This window comes from Penicillium citrinum (genome assembly GCF_028827155.1).
Source record: "Penicillium citrinum strain IBT 23319 chromosome Unknown utg000007l:1.0-2040159.0:1.0-2041076.0, whole genome shotgun sequence".
NCBI lineage: Eukaryota > Fungi > Ascomycota > Eurotiomycetes > Eurotiales > Aspergillaceae > Penicillium > Penicillium citrinum.
The window spans coordinates 1,846,103-1,858,496 of NW_026622692.1; the positions used below are offsets into that span (position 1 = coordinate 1,846,103).

At 48.2% G+C, this 12,394-nt stretch overlaps 6 protein-coding genes across 6 annotated transcripts; 3 read left to right on the plus strand and 3 right to left on the minus strand.

Annotated features, from left to right (window-relative positions):
• Positions 1-256: 256 nt before the first annotated feature.
• N7469_008361 (uncharacterized protein) lies at positions 257-838 on the plus strand (the record flags this gene model as incomplete). The annotated part of the gene is made up of 3 exons (XM_056647279.1): positions 257-526; positions 623-720; positions 796-838. 3 exons carry the CDS (start codon positions 257-259, stop codon positions 815-817), a joined length of 390 nt encoding a protein of 129 aa, XP_056498830.1. The 3' UTR covers positions 818-838.
• Positions 839-1,564: 726 nt separating this feature from the next.
• On the minus strand, positions 1,565-5,644 carry N7469_008362 (gamma-tubulin mipA; the record flags this gene model as incomplete). The annotated part of the gene is given in 10 exon segments (XM_056647280.1): positions 1,565-1,807; positions 3,621-3,725; positions 3,739-4,404; positions 4,461-4,547; positions 4,623-4,823; positions 4,889-5,071; positions 5,131-5,184; positions 5,269-5,381; positions 5,518-5,558; positions 5,637-5,644. The coding sequence occupies 10 exon segments, from the start codon at positions 5,642-5,644 to the stop codon at positions 1,565-1,567; spliced, it is 1,701 nt and encodes a 566-aa protein (XP_056498831.1).
• Positions 5,645-5,931: 287 nt separating this feature from the next.
• N7469_008363 (aspartate/glutamate racemase family protein) lies at positions 5,932-6,795 on the minus strand (the record flags this gene model as incomplete). The annotated part of the gene is made up of 1 exon (XM_056647281.1): positions 5,932-6,795. The coding sequence occupies one exon, from the start codon at positions 6,793-6,795 to the stop codon at positions 5,932-5,934; it is 864 nt and encodes a 287-aa protein (XP_056498832.1).
• A 264-nt stretch (positions 6,796-7,059) lies between these two features.
• On the plus strand, positions 7,060-8,170 carry N7469_008364 (aldo/keto reductase family protein; the record flags this gene model as incomplete). The annotated part of the gene is made up of 2 exons (XM_056647282.1): positions 7,060-7,594; positions 7,653-8,170. 2 exons carry the CDS (start codon positions 7,060-7,062, stop codon positions 8,168-8,170), a joined length of 1,053 nt encoding a protein of 350 aa, XP_056498833.1.
• A 247-nt stretch (positions 8,171-8,417) lies between these two features.
• Positions 8,418-8,848, minus strand: N7469_008365 (uncharacterized protein; the record flags this gene model as incomplete). The annotated part of the gene is made up of 2 exons (XM_056647283.1): positions 8,418-8,718; positions 8,772-8,848. The coding sequence occupies 2 exons, from the start codon at positions 8,846-8,848 to the stop codon at positions 8,418-8,420; spliced, it is 378 nt and encodes a 125-aa protein (XP_056498834.1).
• A 368-nt stretch (positions 8,849-9,216) lies between these two features.
• N7469_008366 (DMT family transporter) lies at positions 9,217-10,707 on the plus strand (the record flags this gene model as incomplete). Its single annotated transcript, XM_056647284.1, has 3 exons — positions 9,217-9,512; positions 9,637-10,388; positions 10,448-10,707. 3 exons carry the CDS (start codon positions 9,217-9,219, stop codon positions 10,705-10,707), a joined length of 1,308 nt encoding a protein of 435 aa, XP_056498835.1.
• Between the last annotated feature and the right edge of the window lie 1,687 nt (positions 10,708-12,394).

Below are 12,394 nucleotides of genomic sequence, written 5' to 3' on the forward strand. Positions count from 1 at the left end.
ATTGGGTGATTTGAGTACGGCGTATACTGCATACCCCCCCCCCCCCCAACCCTGCCTAACCACAAGCTAGTCCACTGTACAGATCTTTCTCATCTCCTTTCCCGAACGGAAAGACAAGATCGAAGGCGCAGGAAAAGTCACGCGGCGGCAAAAATAAAAGAAAGACCCACAAAGTCACTCCTCACCCCTCTTACTCCGCACGCGCAACGGGGGCGCTCTTCCTCACAGTAAACTTGCACCCCACCCGCCTCGCACCATGGCGCCAGACGAGTACTCCACTGGCGGGGGTGGCAAGCTTAAGTTGAAGGGCAGCAAAGTAGCCGATGGACGGGTGGAGAAGAAAAAGAAGAAGAAGGAGAAGAAAGAGATGAAAGAGCGAGAAAGCGGACAGGAAGTGAAGGACGGATCGGGTGACGATGTTAAATCGCAGGAGAAGCCCGGGTCACCTGAATATGAAAGGGGACAGGGAGAAGGCGGACCCAAGACTGAAACGGAAAAGAAGTATGAGGAAATGAGGCGCAAGCGGGTATGTGCTCTCTTTTTTTTCCTTCTTTGACGGGAGATTGAGTCCTGAATTGAATTGCGTGATGTATATGCTAGATATGCTAACGGGAGGTTACAGTTGCGTGAACGACTCCAACGGGATGGCGTCAAGACCCATAAGGAACGGGTAGAAGATTTGAACAAGTATCTCAGCCGGCTGAGTGAGCATCACGATATGTATGTTCTTATCATATTGAAAGCGGACCAGTGTCAATCAATGGGTGCAGCGTGACGGTGCTAATTACTTTATAGGCCCAAAATTGGACCTGGTTAAGGTTACCATGGTTATTGGAGATAATACAGTGGAAAGGTGTACTTGGCCGGAACAGACCGATATGTATGATATAGACAAGGCAGAGCGGTTGGTATATTCAATAAAAGTCCAGATCTGCTAAATTCAAGTAAATGCCCCTGGGAGTCCCGTGGGATCTCTATGAAGCAGCCCCGAATATAAAAAGATAAAAAAGAAAGAAAGGAAAAGATGAGGAAGACTAAGGAACATGCCAGGTGAATGCAAAGTAGAAGAACAGAAGGCAAGACGGAATTCCCAGGTGACAAAACGCCGTGTGGATGGGGGATAGAAGCAGAAAAAGACCAAACCTCCCAACGAAGTAGGAAAAGAAGAGATACAAAACAAGACGGCAATGTGGCAAGGAAAGAGGCTGTTATCCAAAGAAGCAGCCGAGGCGACAAGGAAAGAGATTCAAGAAGGATAAAGATAAAACGAACACCCCGGGTTAAGAATTGGAGAAACAGGAACACCACGCTAAAACTGAACCGGTTGAATGGCAACAACCACCAGGTGAGTCACGTTGGGGAGGAGGGGGAGGCTTTCCCATCCATCCTGCCCAGCAGTTGGGAAGATGGGGGACCATCCTCGTCGCCTCACATTGGAACGTGGCTGGTGGCGATAGGGAGAGATAAACTCGAAGAGGTCCGAGATCGGATAAGACTGAGGAGCCGTCCCATTACCCGGGAGGAAGTAGATGGCTTCAAATGAGTTCGTATTGTGAAATCATGCTTATACACCCTTGACGACGACAGTCCGTTCACTGTTGAGCTTATCGGCATTGCGAGCGTGGGATTCCTTCTTGCAATCCTCTAACCCAGTGCAAGAGTGAGCCTCTAGCATGCGGTGCTTCGAGCAGAAGTGGCCATGGCAGAAGGAACAATCTCCAACGATCCGTTGAGCGGCTTCCTTGCACTCCTTGAAACTGCAACGGGGCTTACGGGGAGCCATGATGTGAGATGAAGGAAAATGAGGCTGAATGAAGGGGGTAAGGCGCGGACGAATGCTGAGGGTTCTGGTGCGACGGGCTCAGCGTTTCGGGAGTGGTGGTTGATAGTAGATAAGTGCCGAAATCAAGTGGCAAATGAACGAATGGATGCCGGATCTCTCGAGAGGTGTACCAGAAAGTTGGTTGAGTGGCGGGAGAGTTGAGATGAGTAGCGGAGGATACTGCTGGTGGGTGGTAGGAGAGAGGAGAGAAGTGGTGAGGAGAGTTGGGGAGAGTCTGGAGGTATAAGCGTTAGACCGGGGGTGAAATGATGTCAAGATATGGTGGTTGGTAAGGGGGAGGAACACCAAGGAAGACAGGAAGAAGGGGGCGGACGACGGAAGAGAGATATATATACCTGGTACAATAGTAGAGAAGATCGGAACGGGCGGGAGAATTAATAAAAAGTCAAACGGAAAGGGAGCCAAGGGAAGAGAAGAATTAAATAGAAACTTGAAGGCTGAGTCAGTTGGAGAAGTGACGGAATCGGCCCCAGAAGGTTCTCTGTACTTCAGAGTACTTTAGAGTACTATGTAAGGTCACTATGATCTCTAGGTATATCTCTATGTACACTTATACTCCGTACATCTTGTCTCTATCATTGGATATACATAACTATAATGATCACAATTTACTGTCTTGTACTACTCTTAACTACAGTAATGTCACTCACTCATTCATCATCAATCATCACACGTGAACTATTCATTCATCCCAATTCTAGGGGGCGCCAGGGTGGTTCCACCAGTCATTCGTGCCACCGGATCGGGCGACTTGGGGCCCGGTGGCAAGGAGTTCATCCGTAGACCTTCCATTAGCAGTATACACTTACTACGCATTATGTACATTTCCGTTTAACTCCTGTATCTCATGGGATAATGATTACAGACTGTAGTTAATTTTTAACAATAGAGAGTATCCTGTATAGGCTCCATACATGCGGTGAGTTGGCCATGAGCTAAGGCCTCTCGCATGAATTGGACAAGTCTCCTGTGACCCATGCGCCCCCTTTCACCTCTCTTCCAGTAGTGAGGACGACTATTGCGAACTAACCCTACTATGTCCATAGTCATACTACATACTACGCCATGAGCCAGCTATCACAACCACGTACATCATCAGCGTGGTAACCTACTCTAATCAGGATGTACCTATGTATATACATATAACCTACTAACTGGTTAACTATAGGTACTATTCTACTCCATAATTAACTACAGTATCCATACTCCATACATCCATACATCTATCCATCCATCCATCCATCCATCCATCCATCCATAGTACATAATGTACTTGATTACTCCGATCGATCCTCGCCCAACCCAAATTAGGGCAACCATCGCCTCCAGACAAGGCGGATATCACACCGCGTCCTTCTCCTTAAACTCTCGCCTCGCCCCCCTTTCGACGATCTCGCCTGTAGCCGATTGTCCCATACTATACTACTTACAGATACACTATACTTTATACTCCACCGCGAAAGCCGGCCCGTTGCAACTGTTCGGCGGGGCTGCCGGAATCCACTTTGAATGTGAGTGTCCGGCTACGTGGTCCTCGGTCCTGTGCTGGCAATTGACGAAATACTTGTCTTTACAGTAGTCCCCGATTGACTTTTCCTTGTTCTTTTTTTTTTTTTTTTCTAAGAAACCCATTTCAAAGAATCGGCTGGTATGCATTGGGTGATAAAGAGCAAGGGAAAAGAATTACACAGGGAAAAAAAAGAAAAAATAAAAATGTGAGAAACAGAAAAAAAAAGAAGAGAGAACATAAAAACGCCAATGGCTCCGACGTACGCACCCGGTTTATGCGCCCGAAACCCCTTGCCCTGCCAAAGCAAAATGTAGACGGAAAGGGAGAATAGAAAGAAAGAAAGAATGTCGTGAAAGTGTCTAGATCTCCCAACTCAAGCCCCAACCTCTTTCTCTTTCCCGGCATCAGGATCCAAGTAATCTGATCGTTCGGCTGCCTCGTATTCCCCGATAAGGTCCATAACCACTGATCGTGCCTCATCGAACTCTGTTAGTTCTTCTGAAAAAGCCGCCGATTTTCTGTACTGGTCCAAAAAGGCATTGCGCTTGCGCAGACGATCGTACTGCTGGATGATTCGCTTAAACAGAGTTGCCACGGAGGTATGGTTCGCAAGCATCAGCCCGCTAACCCGGTTGGTATGGTGCAGATAAGGCGACTTCTTCGTGAGCGCCACCTGGATACTGGCGGGGCCCCATGGAATGAATGAAGCCAGTCGACGCTCACGAATACGGAGGAGAGATTTGTGTACGTCCGTGGGATCGGCTTCACCCTGGATTATGTTGAGAATGCTGATGTAGCAGCTGGACTTGCTTGGGTTAATCGAGACCATGCGATTTTTAGGCTGCAAAAGTCGGCGCATCACATCCAAGACAGTTGTCTTGCGAACTGTCTTTGCTTGTTCGACGTTATCACCCGTGAATGGTGTATACGATGGAAGAAGGAAATGGCTGCGTGGCGTCGGGATCAGTGAGGCAATGATGCCCGCCAGGTCATTGTGCATGTAGCCAGGGTATCGCAGAGTGGTCGTAGACGCCGACATCACCGTTGAAACCTGCAGATATTAAGCACGGAATTTCAAATCAGATATAAAGCACGGCCGTCACTTACCAGTTGGTTGGTTTGATCGAATGAAGGCTTTTCCACGTGAAGTCGATCAGCGACAATTCTTGAGAGTGCGCCATTGTCCAAGACAACCTATTCCGCAAAAGAAAAAAAAATTCAGCCTTCTGGGGTTTCCACGTAGATCCAATGTTCAATAGTAAATCATACCACCGAGTCAGCATCTTGTGTCAATCGCTGCAAAGAAAGCAGGCTGTTATATGGATTGACAACAATGTCCGAATACAAATCCGGGAAGACGGAGTATGTCTGTATCAGCTTTTTAGGGAAGCGGTCGTTCATTCGCTCGAGAATGAAACTTCCCAGACCAGATCCTGTACCGCCAGCTATCGAATGTAATAGCATGAAACCCTGTGATCAAGGTGATGTGCGTCAGCTTTCTTTTTAACAGCTTCAGGGGGACCAAAATCCTTTACCTCTAATGAATCACTCCCATCAGCCTCTCGGTCAATCATATCAAATATCTCCTCCTGCACGCCTTCACCCGCTGCGTATCCCAACCCCCAGTTGTTTCCCGCACCAACGCCCTGTTCTCCAATAAAGAAGTTCTCGGGGTTGTAAATGTTCTTGTAGGGGCCGGATTGGATGCCATTGAGGACCTATCGGAGGCTCGGTTAATTGAATTGCGCCAACAATTGCCCATATGGAGAGGTTATACCCTAGGTTCTAAGTCCAGAAGAATTGCTCGGGGGATGTATCGGGTGTCGTCACTCTATCGCGTGTCCAGTTAGTATGATTCTGTCAAAGAGACTGTCTTTGCAACACGCCCAGAAAGCAAGCTGCTTCTAGATCATACCTGGTAGAAAAAAACATCCTTGCGATCACCTCCCTCAGTTGCGAAATCCTCTAGGTTTCCATCTTGATTGATTCCATGTTCCTGACACAGCTGCTGCCAGAACTGACTGCCGACTAGAGAAATATTGTCAGCGACCCTATTTCAATTCCTCAAACAGCCCTTGTCTCCGTCTAGTGTTTTCGGGCAAACTCCAATACATCGCGAGTTGGAATACTGAGGAGTCAAATCGAGATTGGTGGAGTCACATACCGCTGTTACCACACTGTCCGGCTTGGATCGTGATAATTTCTCTGTCATATCATACAATCATTAGTTTCGTAAGTTTACCGCTGAGCCCACATTAATGCAAAATAAGATCGAGCACATACCGAGGCATCGTTGTTCACAGGCGATGTCGAGAGGGATTCGTTTACACGCGTAGCGCGTTGGGCGCGGGGAACTTTTTGGTCGTCGACCGCCTCCGCTGGATTTACCCACTCGTTGGACATCAACATTGAGTGCCAAACACAGTCAGCAGATAAAAAATGATAATAATTGCTTTAGAATGGCTTAAAAATCAAATCTGTCTGCTTTATGCAAATACCAAAATGCTTTTTATTCTTATAATAAACGAGCTTGCTGGTATCATATGCCTTCTGGAAAATCATGCCTTAATCTACTCCATCAAAATCCTGCTTTACAGGCCGTCACCAAATTTGCAGCTCCAGCAACTACTCCATCGACGATTCGTACTCTAGAACCCTCAACTGGTCCATATGCCTGAATACAGCCTTCCCGTACAGCCTCCTCCATGCCAGCCATACCTGCACAGCCGAGGCAGACGGCACCAACAGGCCCTGGTGCTTGGAGCAAAAGCCTCTGGGTAGCGGCAATGATTCTTTGCTTCACTTCCTCAGGTGCCGTAGTATGAAGTTCAACAGCCGTCAATCCTGTAGTCTCAGTGCCTGCAAATCGCGAGGACTGTGAACCTGTCCCTACCAGCATTTCCGTGACGGCTGCATTCAATTCATCCTTCCATGCACTTCCTGTAGTTACAATGCCAAAGGTCTCCTTCATCTGCTTCTTTAGCATTGGGCCGGGGATGGAACCGGTGGAGAAAAATTCGAATCCACTAATCAAAGACAGAGCAGCAGTAATGCTACCTTCAAAGATCCCCGTGACATATTTCGGTTTTGTAGACGGGGCAGACTTATTCAAGGTCTGAATTTCCTGGCGAATCATACCCACAAGTGGGTGGGCAGAGTAACACGCCACAAGGAAGGCATCGTATTCAGCTATTTTTTCCATCACTGAGGCGCAATTCAATGCTGACTGGGCGGATTGCTCGCCATTATTGATGCTGGCAATTGGCTCGCAGACGTGATTGTCGAGGGCAAATATCTCATTGGGAGCAGTAAAGTATTCGAATTGAACATCAGAGTAGTTGAGACGATCCAGAATAGGCTTCAGAGCCGCTGTCATATGCGTGGACGTGTTTGGGTTGATAACGAGAATCCTGAAGGGATCCTGGCCTTGAAGGTTGGTCATTGCCAATCGAGTGTGTCGGGTCATATGTCTCTGCAATTGAGGCCAGTACTTCGATGGTGAAGAGCTATTTGCTGGATTCTTCCACAGGAAGAGGAAGCTAAAATAGTTTCTCGTATTCAATGCGGTCGGTTCCGAATTGTCGTGCGCAGAGATGGCCCGGTTTTATCGACGGGCCCGTCCGCAGTTCCATTGAAATTGCGGCATTTGCCCCTCCCCCGCGCTTCCATCATCGCGTCCGATCCTTTGATACAAGAATCATCCACCATGCCTCTTGTTGCACAGAACCCACTTCCTCGAATCATCCTTGGGTTGATGACCTTTGGGCCCAATGAGGCCAAAGGTGCCCGTATCACCTCTCTCGATGAGTATAATCGGTGCCTGGACTACTTCCAGCAGCAGGGATTCAACGAGGTTGACACTGCCCGAATTTATATCGATGGAGAGCAGGAAGCATTCACTGCCAAGGCTAACTGGAAACAACGCGGCCTGACCTTGGCAACAAAATGGTATCCCCAACAGCCCGGTGCCCATAAGCCTGCTGTTTTGCGGGAGAAACTCGAGTTATCCCTGAAGGAGCTTGACACCAATCAGGTTGATATCTTTTATCTTCATGCCGCGGATCGCTCGGTACCCTTTGCTGAGACTCTGGAGGCTGTGAACGAGCTGCACAAAGAGGGCAAGTTCGTCCAGCTTGGTCTGAGCAACTTTACTTCCTTTGAGGTGGCCGAAGTCGTGACTCTTTGCGCCGAGCGTGGTTGGGTTCGCCCAACCATCTTTCAAGCAATGTACAATGCCATCAGTAAGTTTGCTAGCTATACCGGACTTGATAATGGGGCTTTGGCTAATAAGTAATTTAGCCCGTAATATCGAGGTTGAGTTAGTCCATGCTTGCAGACGTTACGGCTTGGACATTGTTATCTACAACCCTCTTGCTGGTGGACTATTCTCAGGCAAATATAAGTCGCAGGATATCCCTCAGGAAGGTCGATTCGCAGACAATAGCTCTACTGGATCCAATTACCGCAAACGCTACTTCAAAGATGCAAACTTCGAGGCCTTGAGCGTTATTGAACCCGTGGTTGCAAAGCATGGCCTCACACTGGTAGAGACTGCTCTGCGTTGGGTTCACCATCACTCGGCGCTGAAAATGGAAAATGGCGGCCGAGACGGCGTGCTGGTTGGTGTTAGCAGCTTCGGCCAACTGGAGACTAATCTTCAGGATCTACAGAAGGGCCCTCTCCCAGAAGAGGTGGTGGAAGCTTTGGATAAGGCTTGGCTAATTGCCAAACCTTATTCTCCTCCCTACTGGCATTTGGATCTGAAGTACACCTATGATACTCAGGAGGCACTGTTCAAGCCTAAGTCTAAGCCTTGAGTCTGGTCAATCGGTGTTTGGAGGTATTTTCCATACATATTCAATCAGTATAAGACCTATGTACTGGCGTAAATAATAACGTTGCCATTGATTTTGATCTATAAGTCCATATGTGACATTATATCTAATGGATGTATCAGTGTAGAATACTATTAAACTCATGGATAAGCTGAGGCCGAAGGAATTCATCCAGCGCGCAGACTGGATTGTGTATAATTACTTCATACAAAGGCTGATCTGTACTTCATCATTTTCCTCTCAGCTGCTCCTTTTGGTCATCTGCGTTGGACGCCTGACGGCCTTGCTTGGCAACTGTCTCAGGCATCAACGCTAAGCTACTTATGGAGACAGAAATATGACGGCCAACGCCCCTGGGCGTGTCACGTGGACCCCACCGGCCCCGAACCGGCGCAGGCCCCCAGCATGACGAAGCCGTCCATTCTTCGGGGTTTTGGATCGTGTGCTTCTCCGGATCCTCAAATTGTTTCCCGTTCACATTGTGTTGGACTTGTATACCTGAACTTTCGAAAGCCATATTATCCCAGGCCCTACAATTTTGTTGTATGCTGTGACTCCCCCGACCTAGCTCGATTTCTATTACGTGGCCGCAGCCGAGACGCCCCCATCAACATCTCCAACGATCTGTGATCGCATGCCTTCAGGCCCGCAGATTTGCATTTTGGTCACAGGATTTACACCCGGGAGCTAGCTTCACTCTGTCAGCTGTCAAATTATCTCTCTGAATGATCTGAATGAGGTGGACCTCAGTAGTGCCTCTAGTTCTTATCTGTTATCATTTGGCGCAAGGGCATCCCATCCAACCCGGGAAAGTAGGTGGTTGAGATCATCTTGATTCCCAGACCCTCCAGGATCTTGTCGATCCGCCCCTTACCCCCAAAAGTGCCTATAATACCCTCTTAGGGACTTCGAAACCAGCGTGGCTTCGGATAATATTGAACTGGGAGGAAGCCGGGCCAAAATAACCCCAGACCCAGAGCGCTATTCCCAGGATTCAGACGACGACATGGTGGTTAACCGCCCCCCCAATGCATCGCCCAACGGATGGCCGGTCACAACAGCCGTTGCTCAAAGATGATCGCGAGGGAAGACCATCCCGATCGAGCTTCGGCAACGATGCTGAGGGCCATTCCATGTTACACCACACCCGTCGACCTACCATCCGGAGTAAAAGCCCGGAATACGACGCCGCCCAAGCGACTCGCAAAAAGTATATGATTGCATCGGGATTCCTTCTCCTCAGCTTGGCCAGCTTTGTTGTCCAGACCGAAACTGCCGTCTATATCCAACATGAGTTGGGATGGGACAAGCCGTATTGCATGCTGTAAGTTTGGACACAAGCACCGTCTGGCAATAAGATCCCCCCCCCCATGCACCACCCAACACCCATTGCTGCACTTCACTGGATCGTAAACTCATACTTACCGCTTCTTTTCACCTGAATGTAGCTACATCACCCACGGATCCTGGGCGTTGCTCTGGCCGGTCCAGCTCGCCATCCTGCGTATCCAAAAGCGAAAAATGTCATGGGAGGCATTTTGGCGACGCCATGTCTTTCTTTTGAAGACAACAGCCCAGATGGTAGAAACACAAGATGTTCATCTTTCCTCCCGATCCTACCACCGCTCGCCAATCCGATATATGTTGAAGACAACTGCCTTTGTGACTACCGCACTCACAATCGCAGGAGGTTCTTGGTATGTAGCAGTCAACTTGACCACAGCCAGTGACTTGACAGCCATCTACAACTGTTCGGCATTTTTCGCATATGCCTTTTCGATTCCTCTACTCAAAGAGAAACTGCGTTTGGATAAAGTCTTTGCTGTTGGTGTCGCAATCATCGGTGTCCTAGTGGTTGCTTACGGAGACCGTCCCGAGAAGAAGGTCTCGAAAGGTGGAACTACAAAGGATGACCAGGAGGCTCAGAATCGTCTTCTGGGTAACATCGTGATTGGCGTCGGAAGTGTTCTATATGGCCTCTACGAGGTATTGTATAAGCGTTTTGCCTGTCCACCGGAGGGCACCAGTCCTGGCCGTGGCACTGTTTTCGCCAATACATTTGGCAGTCTGATTGGATGTTTCACTATTTTGGTCTTGTGGATCCCCCTGCCTATTCTCCATTATCTTGGATGGGAGACTTTCCGCTTTCCTACCGGTGAGGCTGGGTGGATGCTACTCATCTCCATCACTGCGAATGCCAGTAAGTTGACCGCGAAATTTATTTCAATGGATCAGGATAGGAAACTAACTTTCTTCCAGCATTTTCTGGGTCATTCCTGGTCTTGATTTCCCTCACCTCTCCTGTGCTTTCATCAGTCGCGGCCCTTCTGACGATTTTCCTTGTGGCGATTGTCGATTGGTTCCGCACGGGAATACCACTCTCATTTGCAGCCATTATTGGTGGTATTTTGATCATGATCGCCTTCTTCTTACTGAGCTGGAGCACATACCGGGAGATGAACGAGGAGCGCAAAAAACACCTCGAGAACGACCAGGTCGAGTCCGACAGCGACGAATAGATTACTAGCATTGGTTGGCCCGTTGGGCTTATAAATTATCTTGTTATATTAGCGTGTTATTCAAATCTTGTCCTTGTTTTTTGACCTTCCCTTACATGAAGGGTATAGTATTTACAATCAAGTTATATTCCAATAACTTGAGCGCGCACTTCCTGAACATAACCACCATTAGCAAGCAAACTAGTAGCATCCCAGCCATTTTTATTCACCTTGGAAAGCTACCTCATACCAGGGTAGCATAGCAGTCTGATCATTGCTAGTAAAGGCAAAGCCAAGTGTTTATGAGTTGTACCAATAGCACCCACCGCAAGTAAAGTAGAATTTCGAAGGTGGATAGTGAACGTATAAACTCATCCCGCCATACCATAACCATAGCTCCCATCTGTCGGCGGTCTCCATATGGCATGGGTGTTCCTCGTGAGGACGCATTTCGTCAAATCTACCAGCCTTTCCACTTACAAACCCATCAAAAATGAAGTACAACGCGATGCAAGTCTTTTCTCGACACTCGGCCGAAGCACTGAACATATAGACCAAATACTCCGAATCCTTCAGACCATGCCTCATTTGGCATGTACCCGCAAACGTGCATCCAAAGCAGGGCCGAAGATTGTAAGCATGGCTTTGTTTTTCTTTCGAAGTGCATCCACGTGTCTTTGATATCCACAAGCTCGGATGAAATCGGTGACTTTCGGCCTGACAGGTAACACAGCATTCACGATGGCTGTAGTAGAGCCCTAAGCCTGCTTTGCTATGCAGCCACAAATGAAACCGCCCTGCATATGCACTCCGTCACCGTCTTTGGAGCGACTGTCCTTTCTCCGAACGAAGGAGGATTTTACAGTCGTTGATTTTTATGCCCAGTGCTGTTCTTGATATTGGGATTTTGTTGATGTAAATCACTCGTTGCAAAGCCGTCATGGTCAATTGGTCATTTACTAACGAAGAACTTAAGGTATATCGATCAAGGCATAAAATAGTATGGGATATAATGCGATTTTCACGTCATCCATAATGATTCGTACTGTGTTCTGCGGTTGCAGATGCGTTAAATGGGGCCGGGGGATTCCCGGGCGTTGTATCTGCCGAATGACCCCTACTATGGCACATCGGCACGTCGAGTACAGACTTGATTAAGGTACAGGCTACAGTATGTGGCCCATTAAAAGGGGCTTCGTGCATGGCTTGAAACAGGATGACCGGCATCAGCGGATGTATAGCAGTGTCGAATAAGGGCAAGGGTTGTGATAAGTTGGAGCCTTGGCCACGTTCTAGAATCCTCGACTACAGGGGTCTCCAATCCATTACGCCTCACTTAAGTCTAGACGTTTCTATGGTATGTCTTGTTTCCCCTGATGTCCATCATGGCAGCTTATTATGAAGGAGATAGTGACAGTTGAGTAAAGTGCAATGCCAAGAGACCGGCGTTACGAAGGCTGCCCCTAAAACCGCCCTGACCAGATGTTATTTTGTCTGGCGTCTCCACAATCCTTCACCCAGCCACTGGGCATGAAGTCGATAGACATGCAATTCAAAACAGGCCACAAGTGTAGCCATCAGTGAGATGCTTTTGCATTACATCTAGACTTGGATTCTGAACGGGATGTCCGAGCAAAGTTAAAAAGTTTGACATCGATCGCCTTCCTAAATGGGTGAAAGCAGCGCGATTATCTCACGAATACGCAAG